Source organism: Cheilinus undulatus, linkage group 18, assembly GCF_018320785.1.
Source record: "Cheilinus undulatus linkage group 18, ASM1832078v1, whole genome shotgun sequence".
Taxonomy (NCBI): domain Eukaryota; kingdom Metazoa; phylum Chordata; class Actinopteri; order Labriformes; family Labridae; genus Cheilinus; species Cheilinus undulatus.
The window spans coordinates 13,842,225-13,863,503 of NC_054882.1; the positions used below are offsets into that span (position 1 = coordinate 13,842,225).

General features: G+C 42.3%; 1 protein-coding gene across 1 annotated transcript in view; it reads right to left on the reverse strand.

Moving 5' to 3' along the window:
• Window positions 1–5,088: 5,088 nt before the first annotated feature.
• htr1d (5-hydroxytryptamine (serotonin) receptor 1D, G protein-coupled) overlaps window positions 5,089–21,279 on the reverse strand; it is a 36,551-nt gene continuing 20,360 nt past the window's right edge. The window contains exon 2 of the mRNA XM_041813062.1: window positions 5,089–7,360. Coding sequence (XP_041668996.1) covers window positions 5,461–6,609 — 1,149 coding nt within the window. The 5' untranslated portion in view covers window positions 6,610–7,360 and the 3' untranslated portion in view covers window positions 5,089–5,460. The remainder of the gene's footprint in view (window positions 7,361–21,279) is intronic.

Sequence of the window (21,279 nt, forward strand, 5' to 3'; positions counted from 1 at the left end):
TAACGATGCAGAACTCAGTATCCTAATAGAAGGTATGCACTGACGTAGGGCTGGAGTTTTTCAAATATCGATGTTTTTAGACATGATATAGTCTAAGTTATTATCTATGATTTATGGTTAAAATACAAATACAAAGCCCTGTTACAGCTGTGGAGCAGGGTTTTATAAAGCTGCTTAAAACCAGATACCAGATGCAGAGCCCCAATTATTTTTTGCAACCCCAGTAATTTCGTTGCATCAATCTGTAAACATGTTTAGTCCTGCTGTGCAAATGGACATTTTAACATGGGTGTCTGTGACTTCCACTGCCTCTGCAGCCAGCCTCACCAGAACTCTTGAGGAGCAGCGGTTTTGGGCACAGATTTCCATTTTGGCTTCATCTTCCAACTGTGAAGAGTCAAGTTTGAATGCAAGTGGCATTCAGCCCTCTTGTTCTGCAGAATTCTTACATTTTTTCTAGAGTAGCGCCACCCATTGCTTGAATTGTCAAGTCATCATACTTGTGTAACATTCATGGGTGGAAACATGCATAAATCCATGTTTTTTTTTGGTCAAATTTCGTTAAACTTTTGACACATTTTAGTTTGACTTGATACACTATATTGCCAAAAGTATTCACTCACCCATTCAAATAATTAAAATCAGGTGTTCCAATCACTTCCATGGCCACAGGTGTATAAAATCAAGCACCTAGGCATGCAGACTGTTTCTACAAACATTTGTGAAAGATTGGGTCGCTCTCAGGAGCTCAGTGAATTTCAGCGTGGTACTGTGATAGGATGCCACCTAGGCAACAAGTCCAGTTGTGAAATTTCCTCGCTCCTAAATATTCCACAGTCAAATGTCAGTGGTATTATAACAAAGTGGAAGTGACTGGGAACGACAGCAACAGAGCCACAAAGTGGTACGCCACGTAAAATGACAGAGCAGGATCAGCGGATGCTGAGGTGCATAGTGCGCAGAGGTCGCCAATTTTCTGCAGAGTCAATTGCTATAGACCTCCAAACTTCACATGGCCTTCAGAGTAGCTCAAGAACAGTGCGTAGAGAGCTTCATGGAATGGGTTTCCATGGCCGAGTAGCTGCATCCAAGCCATACAACACCAAGTGTGATGCAAAGCGTTGGATGCAGTGGTGTAAAGCACGCCGCCACTGGACTCCAGAGCAGTGAAGACGCATTCTCTGGAGTGACGAATCGCGCTTCTCCATCTGGCAATATGATGGATAAGTCTGGGTTTGGCAGTTGCCAGGAGAACGGTACTTGTCTGACTGCATTGTGCCAAGTGTAAAGTTTGGTGGAGGGGGGATTATGGTGTGGGCTTGTTTTCCAGGAGCTGGGCTTGGCCCCTTAGTTCCAGTAAAAAGATCTCTGAATGCTTCAGCATACCAAGAGATTTTGGACAATTCCATGCTCCCAACTTTTTGGGAACAGTTTTGGGATGGCCCCTTACTGTTCCAACATGACTGTGCACCAGTGCACAAAAAAAGTCCTGAGTCCCGACTTCAACACCTTTGGGATAAATTAGAGTGAAGACTGAGTGCCAGGCCTTCATGTCCAACATCAGTGCGTGACCTTACAAATGCGCTTCTGGAAGAACATTCATAAATTCCCATAAACACACTCCTAAACCTTGTGGAAAGCCTTCCCAGAAGAGCTGAAGCTGTTGTAGCTGCAAAGGGTGGACCGACGTCATATTAAACCCTGTGGATGAAGAACTGGATGTCACTTAAGCTCATATGCGAGTCAAGGCAGCTGAGCAAATATTTTTGGCAATATAGTGTATGATTTGTATAATTTTCATGCATCAGGCTGTGTAATTTATCTATGAAATTAAAATTGGCCGCAGGTGTGAATATGAGCATACCCGCTGTCTGTCTCTATTTGTCAGCCCTGTGATTGACTGGCGACCAGTCCAGGGTGTACACCACCTCTCACCCAATGCCAGCTGGGATAGGCTCCAGCCCCCCCGCAACCCCCAAAGGGATAAGCAGTATAGAAAATGGATGAATGGACCTTCTACATGTGAACTAAGAAGTGTGCCAATGAAGAGACAAATATGGGGTCAGCCATTTCTTTTCATGCATCCAATCAAACAGTCTGCCAATGGTTTTCCTCTGAGCACTCCTACTTTTATCCTAAAAATATCTGACCTCCCCCAAAACCTGCACAAAACAGTGACACATTTCTGTAAAAATTAACATAAATTTTAATTTCCACACCACCTGAATAAAAAGGATGTCAGTATTCTGCTGTTTCAAAGTGAGGAAACATTATTTTTACTCAGTTTTATCTACAAACCCTTGAACAAACTGTCCAGTAAGCATTTTATCATTAATTTAATTATTACTGGAGAATCTAATTTTGACTACCTCTAAGCAGACAGAGCCTGCTCGGCACCCCACCTAGGGGGATCTGGACCCCAGTTTGGGTACCACTGAAGTAGAGGAGGTGTTGTTAAAAAGCCAACAGCTTAAACTCATCCAACAAACTGCTTTGAATATTATTTTAGATCTGTTCCAACAGTTTTAATTTTTCAAAAGTGGACTCAAAAAAAAGTATAATTTTAGTTCCAGGATGTTCAGAGGAGGGTAAACGGCACATTGAGATGATGCCAACTCAACACTAGTCTGTTAATAGATTGTCTGTACATTTACGCTCACAAAAATAGATCTGTGTTTTAAATGATAACCATCACAGCTCAGATATTCATGAGTGTCTGTTACGTTGGGGTGGATGTTAAAAGGGTCCTGTCTCCCAAGGACCTCCACCTCTCCTGCTGTCCATCCTCCGCCCAGCTGTTCTGTAGTGGTCTGTCTCTGAGCCTAGGAGGGCTAACATTATTGATGTGTTCAAAGTTTCTAACTCCCACAATATTTGACAGCTTTTCATCTGAAATTTCCATAAAGTTCCACTGCCCCCATTTTTAATGGTGATATTGCAATGTTTGGTCCATATCTGTAAGCAGAAAATGGGTGAATGAATGCCTAGTTGGGACAGAAGCTCCGCCCATATCTGTGTCTTAAATTAGCTTTAAGGACATTGAGTGGACTGCATTTTTTTTTTTTTTTTGCAGCTCTGGACACAGGCCCTTGACTTGAATATCCAATATCTCACTGCTTTAATTGGCAGTGTGTCTGTGTTGACCTGTATGCCACACCATTGCTCCAATTGCCCTTGATACCTCTCAGAAGACTTTTTAGGTGTTCTGGTTTGAAAATGGTGCCATGAAATGTCAAATATATATGTCTAGACTAAATGTGAAATCCCAAAATGTTGCTCCAAGTTATCAGTCAGGGACCTCTGAAGTCAGACTTGAGACTCTGTTGCATCACGCCCACAGGGAAACGTATTTGGATGAGATAATACAGCTACTCCATGATCCCTGATCAGAGTCAGCTCTCTTTAAAGCACTTCTCCATGCTCTTATCAAACAAGATAATACAGGAGATGTGTCACATATCTCTGTTAGAATCATCCACTGAGAAATTACTGTTTAATTGCTGTTTTGCTACAAGTGCTGTGTAAATATGTTTGAATATGGGTCTGTCTCCATGTTGCCAGCATCACACAGCAAAAAGGGTGTGCAATAAAATTCTCTAAACAAGTCAAAAGGCACACACATATGCATCAACGTGCAGAGACATTGAGCCATTATGCAGTCATTTAGGGAAAAAAGCATTTCCCTGCAAACTGGCCTTATCCCACTAAGCGTGTAATGATGAGGATGGTGACATCATGGCATAGAGTAAAGATTAGCCAGTAAGAGCAGATGAAAATGCGCTGCAGTTTTCTTGATGCACAAAATTTCCAGAGATTAGGAAGCGATTCCATATCTGCATGACTTTAAAATAAATGATGTCTAAGTAAGGTTGCTAAAAGTGACTTTTACATTACTAAGCCATAACCAGGAGTTAAATCAGCCTGAAACCCCTGGTTGTTTTTTTAATCCTTGTGTGGCACTGTTACGCATGACAGGGACGTGGTTGTTTTTTTAGGCTATTCCTCATTCAGGGAGGGAACTTCATCAGGATGCTGCTTAAAGGATCATATCAATATTACCTTTAACTAAACTCACTGTCTGTCATTCTGAATGTTCAACATGGATTATCATAATCTGTGTGGGGTGTAGGTCACATGTGACACACGTGCTGGTGCGGTCGGGGGCGGGGCCGGACGCCACATGCTACAGGTGTGGGATTACAAAAAGAGTCCCACGCAGGTCTCTAGTTGTGTTTAATCACAGGTGTGGGTGGATTGGGATAATTGCAGGAAAATGGTCAGGTTTTGGTTCTGAGCTCTACAGGTGCAGGCAGATATGGGTTTGCAAAATTTGACCTGTGCAGGACTCTGCCTGGTGGATTGGCTTGGAGCTGGACTGGACAATGGCCAACAGGAGTCCAGAGCAAGGCCAAGGTTGAAGCGGCAATGTGCCAAACCGGCATATGCTCCCATACCTGACATGAATTATGAAATATGGTACGGTTAAACTTTTTTTCAATGCAGCCCCACTGCCTCGACCTACTTCTAATCTGATGCAACTGTCCTACAACTTCCACTCTAGCATCTTTTCCTCCAGCTATTGTGACATCCTCTCTCAGAACAGATGATAACTGACATGATAAATGAATAAACTTAAATTAAACACTATTTATGGCTTTTACAAAATCACATCTAATAACTTTCAACTCAGTTTCCAGCCAGTTAGTTTTCCCACACTAACCTGGACTCTTAATTTCCCCCTATTCCTGTGCTTCACCTTTTTTTTAGCCCATCTTTTACTCCACATTTTGGAAGGGTTTATTTGTTGTCACGGCATCTTGAGCTACTTTAAATTCAGAGTGAAGACGGTGCTTCAATTCCAGTCTCTGTAATGACGAGACAAGCCTCAGTGAAGGACAGCGTGTATAAATGTCAAACACTTGACAACCCTCAAACCCTTAAACAGGCATAAATTACGGTAAAGTCACACTCACACCCTGCTCCGTTCAGATATAATTGCATAAAGAGAGAGTTGTAGTGAATCTGCAGACTTTGTTGTTCCAAGTACTTTACTGTACCACAGAATAAGGGAGCAGCAGCTTACAGAATGACACAGATTAAGACGACACATATTTCATGGCTTTTCATTTTCACTGGATTAAATCTCTCTGAGTTTGTTCCCTTTATACAATAATACACCAAATCTTTGCTCTTTTTAAATCTTTGATAACAGCAGTGTCCATGTGACACAAAAATTAACTTCAAATCTTTTTAAGATGATTAGGGGTTTTTCTCTTTTTAGCATGCATGCAGGAGTCTTTGGAGGAAATGAGCAGGTCTGTAAAGAGCTATGGCACAGAGCTGTTTGATGTAAAAAGAAACCACAATTTTCATGTGATTACAAGAAGGGAGATTCAAGTGTACAGCACTTCTATCATCATAAATATCTTTGTCTTTTCCAGAGTTTTAATCCATTGTTTTTTAGGTGAATCGTCTGAACTTGATGAGTTTCTGAAAGGCCTGTTTGAACTCATCGTTGAAGGCGGTGTAGATGACAGGATTGATGAGGGAGTTCAGGTAACCCAGCCAGGTGAATATATCAAAAAGCACAGGGTCGAACCAGCACTCTTTGCAAATCGCCATGACGAGCGTGCCGACGAAGAACGGGAGCCAGCAGATGATGAACGCGCCCAGGATGATGCCCAGCGTCTTGGTTGCCTTCCTCTCCCGAGCCGCACACAGCCGCTTCCTCTCCAGCACGCTGTCTGCCAGCTTCACTTTCACACTGTTCATGAACAGAGGCGACCCTCCTCCTCCGCCTCCTCCTGCTGCGAGAGCGTGTAGGTGTGCTTCCTGGTTGGAGGCAGAGTTAAGAGAACAGAGAGACGAGCCAGCTGAGGTCTGGATGAGCTGCGCCGTGGTGAAGCGCTTCCCGGCGGATGGCGTCTTGAAGATGCGGGAGCGTGCGGCCACGTAGATTCGTCCGTAGAGGATGATGAGGAGCACTGTTGGCACGTAGAAGGCGCCAAAAGTGGAGTAGAGAGTGTAAGAGATCTGATCTGTATTCACCATGCACTCCGTCAGCTCCTCGTGGGCCTTGGCCTGCCGCCAGAAAAGAGGAGGCATTGAGATCGATATGGAGATCACCCACACTACTCCGACCATGATCGCCGCCCGGCGCATGGTGCGGCGTTTGGAGTACTCCAGAGCATCCGTGATGGCCCAGTAGCGGTCTAGCGCGATCACACACAGGTGCAGGATGGAGGCGGTGCAGAAGGTGATGTCAGATGACAGCCAGATGTCACAAACGATCTGCCCCAGCGACCACGTCTTGCTAACAGTGTAGAGGATGCTAATCGGCATGACTAGAATGGACACAAGCAGGTCTGTCACGGCGAGCGAGCCGATCAGAAAGTTAGCAGGTGTGTGGAGCTTGCGGGTCAGAAAGATGGTGGCGATGACAAAGGCGTTTGAAAGCATGGTAGCCAGCGTGACGAGCGCTAAAACTGCAGACAGGGAGATCTGGAGGCCGAGAAGCGTGGCCTCGCTCCATGGTGGGGTCGTATTGTTGTTGGGTAACTCTGTGAAGTTGCTGGTGAAGAAATCCAGCGAGCTATTATCCAGCTCCATGTCGCCTCTGCTGCTGTTAGAAGTTCCTTTCAGAGCCGCCGGAACATCGTTAGCTTAGACTGCACGTGGTCAGTCGCCCTCCTTCATTATTTCCCATCCTTTGTATTGCAATGTGATTTCATATCCACCTTTAGCAAACATCTAATTCCATCATTTTAGTTCCCAGCTAATGCCCCTGTAATTGAAGTGGCCTAATTGGTCCATTTTGCCTCCCTGATATTGATTCGTCTCACTTTTGTTGCAGCAGGGGACAAGAATCCTAATTTGTATTCAGCTCTGGTCAGACTGGCACTTCTTTTCTCTCTTCGCTGTTCTCTTATCTCATCTCCAACCGGCAGCCAGCACGCGGCAACACCTTCAGACCGAGCCTTTCCTATCTATCAAATGCGTTAATGGGCTCCTCCTTTTCAATAAAGCTGAGCGGGGAGCTGCATGTAGGAAGGAGATGACGACAGATGCACAGGTTTGCTTGTTGTCTCTTTCTTTTATCTCTAGTAAAGACGGCGTGAGGCCACCGAAATTGAGTTTATTTTTTTGGGACCAAACTTGATGTCGCCTTGGAAAATATTAGAAAGCCAGAACAGAACAGCTACATCCCCCATGAAAGACAGACGAAGACAAATGATCCAGCTTGTAGATAATTTGATATCCATACAGCTTTTGGCAGTTTCACAGAAGTTTGCTGTAAGCTTTGCAGTGTTAAATGCTTTTGTGTTTCCTTCCACTTTCACCGTCCAACAGCATCTTCATTCTGAGTGAGGAAAAAAGGACAAACAGGAAGATTAGTAAGTTCACCGTGCTGCCATCCTCCATGCAAACACAAACAAACCACCTACATGACAAATCCCATACATAAAGGGTAATAAATATACATGAACAAACCCGTGATCTGCACCTCGACCTGTAAATGGAGCAAAATGACTCCATACACAGACTTGACACCCACACGCCTCCAACCGTTATTCTGAATGATTGCATTTTAGAAACTATCACATTAGCATCTCCATGTAAGTCAAATTTAACACTTTTGTAACAATTAGAACCTTTCTGCTTTGCTATTTCAAACTTTTTTGGGGGTAATTTCCTGGCTGCTGGAGTTTTCTTCACTAGAAATGATCACCCTGGTTGTCTGATGGTTTGAGATTACAGAAAAAGACTCATTTTGAAGCCCTAATATGATGGCGCTTACAACGAGGTAAAAAATATAGAAATATAGGTGCATGAATGTATGATAAAATGAAAAAAATCTAATTAAAAATGTCTAAGAGTGTTAATCTGCTTCTCTTTCTCTAAAGAGGATAAAGAATCTCTTTATAGACTATGAAGGCCCTCCAGCAACAGTTTCTAATTGTGATATAAGGAAATTTAATTAAAAATGGTATGACTCGGCTTTGTTAAGCTGTTTTCTTTATTGTTTTGATTTATCAAAGTCTAAGGTTTATGAGGTAGATTGAAAAATACATTTTTATTCATCATACATTCACACAGGCCTGGAAAATGAATCTAGAAGAACAGAAAGTTAAGCAAGGCAAAGGACAAGGCTCCAAAACAGTAAGTCACTGCAAAGAAGCCACAGATGCACATGGACAACCTGATTGCAGCCCATTACCTCTACATGCAGTGCTACGAAAAAAGGTATTTTCCCCTTCCTGATTTCTCAGTTTTTGCACTTAAATGTTTCACATCATCAGACTAATTTCAACATAAGACTAAGATAACCTGAAAGAATACAAAATAAGTTTTTAAGTTATAATTTTATTCATTACGGGGGGAAAAAACATCTAAACCTACCTGGCACTGTGTGAAAAAGCCATTGTCCCCTACACCTAATAAATGAAGCTCAGCATTAGTTCATGTAGGACACAGTAGTCATACCCCCTGATGACCAGCTGATCCTAATTATTCCTGTTCCCACAGCCAATCGCAGCTCTTTCTCTTAACCCAGCGGTGTATTTAAATGCATTTATGCAGATGCCTCACACTGCTGCTGCTGCTGGCAAAGCTTAACCTCCTCCACCCCAGCCTCCTCCTTTATAACATAAAGCATGTTGCACCTTCATATTCAGATTCCTGCTACTATGGATTAATTGCTTTTGATCTAATTTTACTGTGTTCAGTATGCATCGTCATGAATGTGTCTATCCATATCGAGGTTTCTAGCCATGCTGCTTGACTAACCCAGGGAGCATCTTTAGAGCCTTCTCTGCCAAGTAAAACTACAGAACTATTTTGCAATAAAATGGTTAAATGTATGAAAAGAGTTTTCGAGACCAAACTGGTTATTCCATCCTTGGTGACAACAACTTCAAGTATGAGTCTTTCATATCACCATGGAGGAATTTTGGCCCATTCTTTTTTGCAGAATTGTTTTAATTAAGCCACATTGGAGGGATTTCCAACATGAATGGCCTGTTTTCTCAGATTTAAGTCTAGACTTTGACTAGACCACTCCAAAACCTGCATTTAGTTTTAGTAGTCCTTTCAGAGGTGGACTTGCTGGTGTTTGGGATCGTTGTCCTGCTCTATAACCTAAGTGTGCTTGACCTTGAGGTCATGAACTGACGGCCAGACATTCTTCTTCAGGATTTTCTGGTAGAGAGCAGAATTAATGGTTCAATCAGTTATACAAGTGATCCAGGTCCTGATCCAGACCATCACACTACAACAGAGGTCGCGCTAACTGAAACTAACTTTGATTTCAGCATAATTCTCACCGAATGACCATCTTTTTATTTGATACTGAATTCATTTTATGCATACATTTTATCAAAATGGGTATAATTTACAATTTAAAATCATTAAATAATATATTTTGGAAGCCATCTAGTGACACCCTCTCAGCATCTTGTGAGCCCAAGGTGGTCCTGACTAGTGTTAAAGGACGAGACTACATTTTGAGTGTCTTGGTCTTGGTGTACTCTGGTCTCGGGCATGTCTTGATCTCGAATAGTTTGGTCACTAGCCCCAACCCCCACATTGAGAGCCACTGATTTAGACTACCAGAGGGGATGCAATGAGGAGGTCAAAGAGAGGGTTTTTTATTTAAATTTTTACCTGTACAGCCAATCGCATAGTCAGTAATCGGATGTACATCAGGATGACCAAGTTTTTCTTTGGTTGACTACAGACCTAAATCTAAAATGCTGATTTTTGGCTCTAAAGATGCAAAGGACAGCTTATCAAATACCTTCTCACAAAAATGTCCTGTGCAGAAGACTTTAGATCAGAAAGACGACCTGACCCCGCAGCCGCCGGCTAAGAAAACCAGAATCATGGTGGGAGGATGAGCTGACTTTGTTTCATGTACAATCAAAGGAACTGAATGTGGAAATGCGGCTCCATGTCCCGGTGGGAATGAAGACTGGAGATGACTGTTAATCACTGCAGAGGTCTTGTCCTCCCTCCAGCCTTCAACATCAACATCTGAGCCTTAATGTATTATTAATGTAAAACCGACAGCACGGATACTGACCACTTTCAGTTTGGAAGGAAAACATATAGTAGGTGTGACATTGATGGATTCATCAGGAGAAACCCCCTCACTTCATCATCCATCAGGGAGGAACACTGTGATATACGGTGCACACTTTGCAATAATGTATTTGTTCTAATATTGCATCTCTGCTTTCTCTGCTGTTAAAAGGCAAGGTTTAGGAGGAAAATACTAAAGATGTTGTTGTCTAAACATGATTTATACAGCTGTTAATTATTTCCTGAGGACTGTTTCGTCTTCACACATCAGCAGCTATGAAGTGATGTTGGAATATAAAGGCTGCTGAAAAACAAACATCCATGTCTGCCAAAGTAATTACACATGTTTCCTTTTTCACAGTTAACACCTCCTCCCACCAGAACATTAGCAGTTGTCAGGGATGATTTTTTTTTTAATTGTTTGTTCCTGATGCAATTCTTCATTTAATCAGGAGCTGATTGGCAGCCATGGATCTGGAGGGGGGATTGTTGTGCATGGTTGGTGGCAATAATGGGAACATTAAACAGTAGATGAAAACAACCTTGTCTGTTTAGCCATTCATTTAGAGATTCTCAGGAGTGTATGACTGTTGTTATTCAACAATTTCAGGGATAAAAAATGAAATATTTGTCAGTAGTTATCCAACATGCTGCACAATAAAGCTGATTCATTAAAAAGGGTTGAAGCATTCAACTTTAAAGCTCAACTTATCATCTGGAAATGTGACAACAGAACACGCAGAAAGCGTCTTACATCGTGTACAGTAAACATGATCTATAAACATGTCTTTCTTCTGGTTTCATCCTGCACCGTGACATTCAAATGGCCATGAGGGTAGAAAACAACGAGCCCCACATCAAAGATCTGCTCATATTCTTGGACAGCAGAAGAAAAGGGCACAGAGTCCCGATGCAGACAAACACGTGCTGAACATCCACACGTACCCAAACACATAAATGCTGGTCCAACTGAGCTCTGCTGATCTGCACTGCAGCTTTTATGAATTTTAATAATGCTGCAAGACAGATACAGCTCTGTATGGTTACTGTGTAATGGGCAGGCATGGTGGGGGAGCAGCTCTGTTTACAGTTTTCAGTTTTTACAGGACATCTTTGATGATAAAATGATGAAAAATTCTAATGAAAGTGCCCAAAATCCCTCAATTTTCTTAGAAATTTATTTCTATTTAGTACTTTATAATTTAGTTTACTTGTCATGATTGTTTATATAAAGAAAAAGCACGTCAACCTGTTTTTTTTTGTATTTTTTTATATCTTTTACTGCTGGATATTGCTCAAAAATATCTGTGCTCCTCATTTTTTGTTTGTTTCCAATGTAGTATGGATTCCAGGGAGAAAACATGGGTTGAAACTCTATTATAGAGCTGATAGACTAAAGGCCAGCTCAGACTACACAAATTCAGCCAGATTTAAGCCCGACTGTGACGTCGCAGCTCGTCATCAAAACTCGGGCCCGATTTTGAGAGTCGGGAACGACAAACCGTCTTGTAGTGTGACGTAATTAACGACGCGTTCAACACTCCTTACAATTCCTCACGACCACGATTCTACAAGACTAGCATGTCAGAATTTTTCGTACATCGTCGTTTAGTTTGACACCCTAACCTGACGTCAACGACATGAATCCTGACGTCTAACAACAGGAGAACATTTGCTCTTTATCTTTGCATCATTATTTACAAGAGTTACCACTTTTATCCCCTTTTATTTCCTAAAACTATGTAAATTTTGTTTTTGTTTTCACGTTATCACATGCATACCTTAAGTTCTACCTGAAGGACAGCCAGTCCATATTGTCCTTCTCTTGATACATCCATACTTATTATCAATAATCCAATCCATCATCGCTTCTTATTTTCCTTTTTTGAGCAAAAGACCGCTATAATCACACAGAGCACTTCAGGTGTAGAGTGATTGACACTCTTTGGCCCACCCCCTGACAACCTGTGAACTCACACTCAGTCGTGGAGACAGTGGTGACGTCAGCACACGCTGAGCCATCTGGATCACTCTTGTTGTGTGGCCAGGCTGTCAGCCAAGATGGGGCAAGATTTTGGTTGCATAGTCTGACATAGTGCCGTCGTGAACGACCAAAAAAATCGTGTAGTCTGAGCCGGCCTTAAGCCTCCCTGAGTCTGACTACAGTACAGTCGCATCTGACTGCATCAGTGGAGACAGGAGTGATACAGACAGGTATCAATGCTCTGTCCTGCTGCTAAGCTGTAATTACGCTCAAGCTTACCTACAAGTATTTAGCATTTTAAAGGAATCCTGTTTTATATTGACAGTATTACAGTGCAGCTGTGCAATCAGAATTCCTGGAAAGTTGGGACGGAACAGAATATGATGATATGCAAAACACTGATAAATCCCTTTTTTAAATTTTTCCCGTATGTCTGTGACCTGTGTGTACCTGCCTGTATATACCTGAGAGTATGTTATTATTAGTGTATGGAAAAAAGTTATGTCTTTAAATAGTTTTCTACAGATGGAGCTGTTGATGTTATCTGACAGATTTCTAAACGTAAATTGAGTTATGCATGAAATGCACAGCTAAATAATACTGACATATGATGAGGCACTGATTTTATGACTGTAGCTGCAGGAGGCTGAGCAGAAGAGCTGGGTTATTAAGAGAGCGGAGGTGCACATGTTTGTTTGGATGGTGGAGTTTAGATGAATAAACAGCCTGATGCTACAGTTGAAAACAAATCATTTTTATTCTCATTAATCTCCACTCAGAACCCCATCATGACAAAGTGAAAATGGAATTTTAGATTTAAAAACTGAAATCTCACATTGACACAAGGATTCAGACTTTGCAACAACTCTGTAAATGTAGCTCAGACTCCTCCATTTCTCTGGATGTTTGCTGAGATGTTTCTACACCTTGGTTGGAGTCCACCTGTGCTAAATTGAACTGATTGGACATGATTTGGAAAGACACACAGCTCTCTATAGAAGGCCTCACAGCTGACAATGATATCAGAGAAAAAAATCAAGTTATGAGGTCAAAGGAACTGCAGAGCTGCAGAACAGGCACAGATCTGAGGAAGTCTACAGAAACATTTCTGCTGCTCTGAAGGTTGCCAAGAGCACAGTGGCCTCAAGAATGATCACATGGAAGGAGTTTGGACCAACTAACACTCTTCCAAGAGCTGGTCCCTGACAAACCTGCGGAGAGGGACCATAGACTATAAAAACAATTGGACAAAGCTTGTGTGACGTCAGCCATCTGATCACAATAGGCAGACTTAAACACCTTTTGAAGCCAATCTGGGGGGGCTTCCATATTGAAATAGCTGTCTCAACCGAACTTTGGATCAATCTTACAGCCCGCCTACTAACTTGACTTCCTTTTCAGCTAGCTAGCTAGCATTCTGGTTGACAGATAGGTAGCTTCTGCCGGTCAAGCTATCTGTCAATCAAATGAGGAGCGCCAATCAGTGCGCAGTGAGGTTTTTCCTCAGTATAATCAAAACAATTGTGGTACAAAATAATTCTCCCCCCCGTACAGTGAGTGGACTTGAAAACATTAGCTAATGAGACGTTTGGTTTTTTGAACCAGGCTGTAAACCAGTTTATTTCTAGTGTAAAAAAAAAACAACAGCTTTTTAACATGTGTTGTGTATGGGACTTCTGGTGTTCCTGCAGCCAGCCTCAAGTGGACACTCGCAGTATTGCAATTTTTTGCACTTTGCAATCCAAACAAATGACTATCCTACTGATTTTCAGCAGGTACCAGACGCCCAAAACAAGAGACAGCAGCTTGGCATTGACAGAGAAGATTTGGAACATTTTTTATTGGCTCAACTCAACCCTTAACCCAAGGTTTATTCTGGTTTTATTTTCATTTTACGCAGCAATCTCAGCGTGAGACTGACAGGTGGATTGGTGCGGCATCAGCAGTGATGCGATCTCTGCATCGATCTGTTGTGGTGGAGAAAGAGCTGAGTCGAAAGGCAAAGCTCTCGATTTACCAGTCAATCTACGTTCCTACCCTCACCTATGGTCACAAGCTGTGGGTTGTGACCGAAATAACAAGATCGTGGATACAGGAGGCCGAAATGAGCTTCCTCCGCAGGTTGTCTGGGCTCTCCCTTAGAGATAGGATGAGAAGCTCAGCCATCCGGGATGGACTTGGAGTAGAGCCGCTGCTCCTCCACGTCGAGAGGGGCCAGATGAGGTGGCTCGGGCATCTGGTCCAGATGCTTCCTGGATGCCTCCCTGGTGAGGTGTTCTGGTCAGGTCCCACTGGGAGGACACCCCGGGGAAGACCCAGGACCCAGGACTGTCTCTCGGCTGACCTGGGAACACCTTGGGATCCCGGTAAGAGCTGGACGAAGTGGCCGGGGAGAGGGAAGTCTGGGCTTCCCTGCTTAAGCTGCTGCCACCATGACCCGACCTTGAATAAGCAGAAGAAGATGGATGGATGGATGGATGGATGGATGGATGGCAGCATCCTTTCAACTTTGAACTAAGTGAGTTTCTACCACTCAATTTGTTTTAGAAGGGGAAATTAAAAGTGTCCATATGTATTGTTATTTAGAACAAAGCAAAGCAAGACCAATTCCTTCACTAGTCTCTATCTGAAGCAGCCATACTTTGCTCTCTGATTCCTCTCATTTCCCAAACACGTTTACAGTAGCGCACATGATCAATGATCTGAAGAGCTTATCTGTTTACTCATCAAACAAGTTGAGGACGAGGCCAATCTCCTCGGGGTCTGGCTCACAACAAAATCAGATAATGTTCTTCATAATAAATGAATGAACGAGAGGAAAAGAAGCTCAATCAGGAACAGGCCTCGCCTAATTTAGGCTCTGTACTGTTTGTGCGAAACTTCTACATCTGGCTTTGAAGATTCATTACAACATTGCATGGCCCAGTCTGATGAGATGAATATATGAATATTTATCATATTTAAGAGATAGCTTAAAAAAATTCTGTACAATGCCAGATCATCAATTAACATACACAAAATATTTACATAGCCCTCCCTTGTTGTGCTCAGTTGCATTACACCCCATTCACTACAAATTTAATTCATCCTCCTCAGGTCTGGACCAAATCCCAGCAGATGCTGCAGCATGAACACAGTCTGTTTGTTGGTCTGGAGAGACTGTTAAACCCCCCTGTACTCGCCAGACCTGCAAACAATGCTGCAGAAAAAAAGGCTAATTGATTTAACTCAAAGGAGGGAGAGCTTTCAGCTAATGTCTGTTGTTTGCTCAAGTGTGCCTGAAACGGTGGGTGAGCACGGACACGCACTTTGAGGCGTGTGTGGGTAGGTGGGGGATGGAAGTTTACATCAATGAGGAGGGAGGTTTAGGATTGATTATCTAATAAACGTTAAGGAGAAGGAGGAGGTATGAGAACAGTCCATTGTAGCTCCACAATAATCCTTTTATTCTAATCAGATAAGCTTAAATGAGGAGTTAGTGTTTTTCCTGGGATTGTGTTTCAGGTTTTCGTTGACTACCATAGACCATCAGACTGATTTTCACTAAAGAGTCTCAGAAAAATTACTGTTTCTCTTTGCTTCTTCAGCCCAGAGTAGGGAAATGTGGTTATTCATGTGACTAAGACTACAGATCCATGGGTTTTTGTGGGTGAATTATAAGGCCAAATGAATGTGGTAGCCTTTTGGGTGTACTGGAACAGAGATTGTGAGCCAGGCCTTCTGGTTCAACATCAGTGCCTGACCTCATAAATGTTCTACAGAAGTCTCTTCGAACAGCTGGGTAAAAAAATGACAATCTGGGTTATTTAGGTAACCCAATGCTGAGTCCAAATGGGTCTGACCCAACCCGGAGTTATTTCAACTCAACGGGGTTGGGTTATGGGCTTGACCCAGCCAGTTGGGTTATGTTTTTGTCCCAAAAATTGGGTCAAACTTACTAGGCTGTTTGGGTTAAAATGTAAATGTAAAAGCAAGAGTACAAAAATAAATTCTAAATAAATGACAGGCCAGGCTGTGGTAGCAGGCTGAGTTTGCAGTCTTCATTGTTGTCCCTGAAGTACCCTTCTCCTTCCACAGTCAGAACGTGATCAACTTAGTGGATGATCTCATTCATGGTGCACAAGTGTTTAACTTAAAAACAACAATAATTCACCAAAAGGGGGCAGCAGTAGCTTGATTCAAGTCCCGGTTGGACCACTTACTTTGGTCTGGTAGCTGGAGATGTGAGTACTGTCGCATGTGCATTTGCATGTGATTCGGCCTACAGTATGTGTGTGTGTAGCATGTTCAACAATAGAGTGTAAACTGTGAATTTCCCTTAGAGATTAATAAAGAAAATCTTAACTATAGACTGTAGAAAGAATTGGACAAAACCTGTGTGACGTCAGCCGCCTGCTTACTATAGGAGGACTCAAACAGCTTTTGAAGCCGGCGTGCTCCATATTGAAATCGCTCGTCCCGAGCTTTGGATCAACCTAATGGCAGACAAGAGCCTGCCCACTGAGCTTGACTTCCTGTCAGCTCAGGTAGCACTAAAGCTGTCCTTCTGGAGGTAGTGTCTGCCTGTCAAGCTATCTGTCAATCAAATGAGATGTGCCAATCGATCAAAACATTCCAACCCTGTACAGTGAGAGCACATCAAGACATTAGCTAATGAGACATGTTTGGTTTTTTGAACCAGGCTGTAAACCAGTTTATGTCTTGTGTAAAAAAAAAAAAAATTTAACATGTGTTCAGACGGGACTTCCAGTGTTCCTGCAGCCAACTTAAAGTGGACACTCGACGTACTGCAATATTTTTGCACTTCAACACTGGCTTCATTTTTCAGGACCAGAGGTTGCCCCTTGGTCTTATCTTAACTTAAAAACATGACCAAATAGTCCCAACAATGATTAGTGTGCAACACAGAAAATCTAAACACACAAATGCATCTAAAATTTCTTAAACAACGTGAAACAGCCCACTTAAAGCATGATGGGAAAATTCACCCCAAAATTTGGAATGGCAGTGTCACTCCCCCTTTCCCCTGCCCATTAAGCAACCTATTTTGCTGGGACACCATTTCTAATCCAAAATTAGGTCAAATCTACCCACCTGTGACCAAACAGCCATAACCCAGTGTGTGACTGAATGGGCACAAATTCCCTCAGAAACACTCGTGAGTAAGTTTTAGCTCTTGCTTTGAAAAGCCTTCCAAGAAGAGTGGAGGCAGTTAAAGCTGTGAAAGGGGGCCAACTCTGTATTAAAGTATTTAAATATATATTGTCATTACATTCCCTGTTGGAGGCCGAATACTTTTGTCTTTATAGTGTAGTTCCTCCTCACTAATCAAGGATAATGGGACTGATGAAAAGCTTAAAATCTACTTTTGTGTTTGTTTAAAAATGTGTGTCTACATTTTTTATTTAAAATGAATTTTCTAACTGAATATAATCCCCTCATGGCTGCAGAATATATTCAATTGTCCAACTGATGCAAAATGGTGAGCTGAATTGTTTTATTGTTCAACAGCCAAGCATGCACTGCCAAAGTATTTGGCTCGCTTTTCCCACCATTAGGTTCAGCATTCATTCCAGTTTACTGTTATTTGATTTATGACAGAATAACATTTTTCAATGCAGTTTGCAACACTCCCGACAAATACTGAATAATAGATAGCTGGGCTGCATCATGTAGGAAAAATCAAACTATTAAATATGGATTAGTGGGAATGTTTGAACATGATTTCAGGGCTGATGTTTGTCAAAATACAGATAAAATAGCTAGAGTAAATGCAATAAATGCAGACAGAGGAGAGATAAGAGTCCATGGATGTTACACTGGCAGTAAAACAGAATAATGGATTTTTTGAATGACCAGTGTGTGTGAATTGCGACATGCTGCCCCGTTGTGCTGCAATTCAGGAAATTGCAAGCACATTATTTCTGGAGGAGATTTATCTCGTCTCTGTTGTTTGCCGATGGCTCAGAGCGTTAAGAGTGGGTGTTATTCTGGAGCCGTGTGGGCTGCATGTGTGCACAAACATGCCCATGTACTACACACATACATGCACTGACTGCACCACCCTCCAACTATCCACCCACACACACACACACACAAATGTAAGCAAGGATGAGCATAAAATACAAATTAATCCTCGCAGGAACACAGGGGGACACTAAAGGGGCTTCACAGGTTCATTGATTTATGGAGACGGACTCCTGTGTGGGTAAATGAACTGCAGCGAGGCTGTGAGGGACTGGAGCGCAGTGGTGACAGCGGTCTGCACCAACCTCTGGGCACAAACATAGAACTCATTAAAGCGGCTGGAAGGATAATCTGAGCTCCTCTGGAAGCACGTATAAAACCAGCAGATTGCTACTAACTGCACAGTTTAGCAGAAAAATAATGATTTTATAAGAAGTTGTGCATTTAATTAAGGAAACATAGCTGCATGTTTAAACAGTGTGGCTTATGACATTTTCTTGCAGCATTCATCTCTGACTAAAATAAACTTTCAAAGCCTCCCACTGCGGAGACAACCCTCCCACCAATGTTTTCCACTCCACTGGTACATACTCCTCACTATATATGCATGACCCTTTAAGAGGGAAACCGGTCCAGTGCAGATCTAGGACACCTGAGAGGCCCTTCATAGAGAGTGGGCTTGGGAAGAGCTGATGCAGGGATTATCTGTCACAGCTGGCTATGTGAAAATATATGTATCTGTGAGGAAAAGGAGGAGGAGGAGGAGGGGAGAAGACAGGACATATATGGATCTGGTTCAAATCTGTAGTGCAGATAAAGAACTTTAAATTCTTAAGTGTAGGCTGTGATTTAACTAAATAAAACATACATTCTAGGAAGTCTGTCCTGTGTTGGATCACAGCAGTGGACTAAGAATCAACAAGTCTTTAAATTACTTATAAGGCTCTTCATGTCTGCTCCCTGAAGTTTTTCTGCCTCTGTGCTGGCCGCAGCCAGGCTTTATGGTTTCAGGTTGTTTGTCCATATGCAAAGTCACTGGGGCTTATGTTCATCCCTTTCTTTTGAATGCAGCATCTCAAGAATGCTTTGAAGGATTTACATAGTTGCAAAATATTTCAGTCTGACACACTGATGCATTTATTCTATATAGGATATCAAAACTTATAGACCACGGGTCATCAAGTCCATTTGCACAAGGGCCAGATTTAGTTTTGACAGAGACTCTGGGGGCTGGACTTTCAAATAAACAAAAATTAAACAAATATTTTGGTCTGATTAACATATTAATGTATGAGTATTTTCTTTCAAAATGCAGGTCATTTTCAGGCATTACCAGTGAGATCTATCCCTATTATCTATGAAGCAGCCAGCCACAAAGAGACAGGCCTGCCATAGAACTGGCTGAGCCCCTGATAATCCCAGATAATGAGCCCTCCCCAGTTGTGATTTATAACAGTATTAACTCGTTTTACCTCCGCCAAGGAGGTTATGTGATCGGGTTGGTGTGTCAGTTAGTTAGTTTGTTAGTTAGTTTGTTAGCAACATAACTCAAAAAGTTGTGGACGGATTTTAATGAAATTTTCAGGAAATGGCAGTAATGGCATTAGGAAAAACTCATTAGATTTTGGGAGTGATCCGGATCACCGTCTGGATCCAGAAATTTTTAAAAGATTCTTTACTATTTGGAGATAGGACTAATGGCGGAGGGCTGCGCTGTTACCGCTTTACACCAGGAGATGGCGGACATGAGTAACTTCAATCCCAGCAGTATTTCGGGTGTGTTTCTATTCAAAGTTTTGGAGTTTATAGAGTTTGAAAGACGCATGCCCGGTCGAGGAGACGGGTCGGAGTGTAAAAGAGAGAAAGACAGCAAATCGTAGCAAGATTTCTCACAATGCTGGGAGGAATAGAGGAATATTCACCTTCTGCCATGACTTCCAGTCATCCAGTGAGACCATGGGTGAGACTGTCAGTGCATCTGTTGGCACGGGCAGGCAATGCTTCCACCATGACAGTCCACCCACAGAAAAGCCAATGCTTTGCCTCACTGTAGTGGGAGGCACATTGGGACAGATCCAGGAATGTTTTTAACAGATTCTTCACTATTAGGAGATAGGGCTTATGGCGGAGGTCTGCGCTCACCAAGTGCTTTTCTAGTTTACACTTGTTAACCTCTTTTCACCGCTACTTCATTTGGCCATTTCTGCAACATTTTTTGCCACTCTAAACCCTTTTTTGATCATTTTTACACGTTTGGACATTTTGCCACTCTTTAACAGTTTTTTGCAACTTATTGCCCCTGTGTGCCACCCTTTGACCCCTTTTCACTACTTTGCCAGGCTATTTCTGCTGTATTTTTGCCAGTTTTAACCCACTTCTGATATTTTTTGCCCCTTTGGGCTTCTTTAACCCCTTTAAACCACTTTCACTGCATGTTTTATTCTCTTTGTACACTTATCATCCATTTTTGCCACTCTCCAACCCCTTTTCACCACTTTATCTGGATAATTTTGTGACCTTCTTGCCAGTCTAACCCTTTTTTTTGTTTGTTTTTTTAAATATTTAAAGTCTTTATCTTCAGAAGTACAATTCAGGCTCCGTTTAGGCACCAGCAGTGTATAAAAAGCATCGATTTAACACCAGTATCGGAAAAACCCCAAACAATACCCAACCCTACTGTCCAGTCACTCTGCCATAAAGCCCAGATCAGTGGAGGGCTGCAGTGATGGTAGTCCTCCTGGAACTTTGTCTCATCTCCATACAGGATCTCAGGATCTCAGTAAGAGTGATCATCAGGTTCTTGGTCTCTTCTCTTACTAAGGCCCTTCTCCCCGATGGTGACCAGCTCTGGAAGAGTCCTGATTAGTCCAAACTTCTTCTTCTGAGCTCTGCAGTTCCTTTGACCTCCTGTCTTGGTTTTTGCTCTGATATCATTGTCAGCTGTGAGGCCTTCTATGGAGAGATGTGTGCCTTTCCAAATCATGTCCAATCAGTTCAGTTTAGCACAGCTGGACTCCAATCAAGGTGCAGAAACATCTCAGCAAAGATCAGAGAAATGGGCAGAGCCTGAGCTCTGTATACTAATATAAAAACCTGACGTCAATGTGATAATTCTGGTTTTTATTTTTAGTAAAATTGGCATTATTTAAATTCTGTTTTCACTTTGTCATGTTGGGGTACTGAGTGGAGATTATTGAGAATAAAAATTAATTTATTCCACTGCAGCATCAGGCTGTGATATAAGAAAA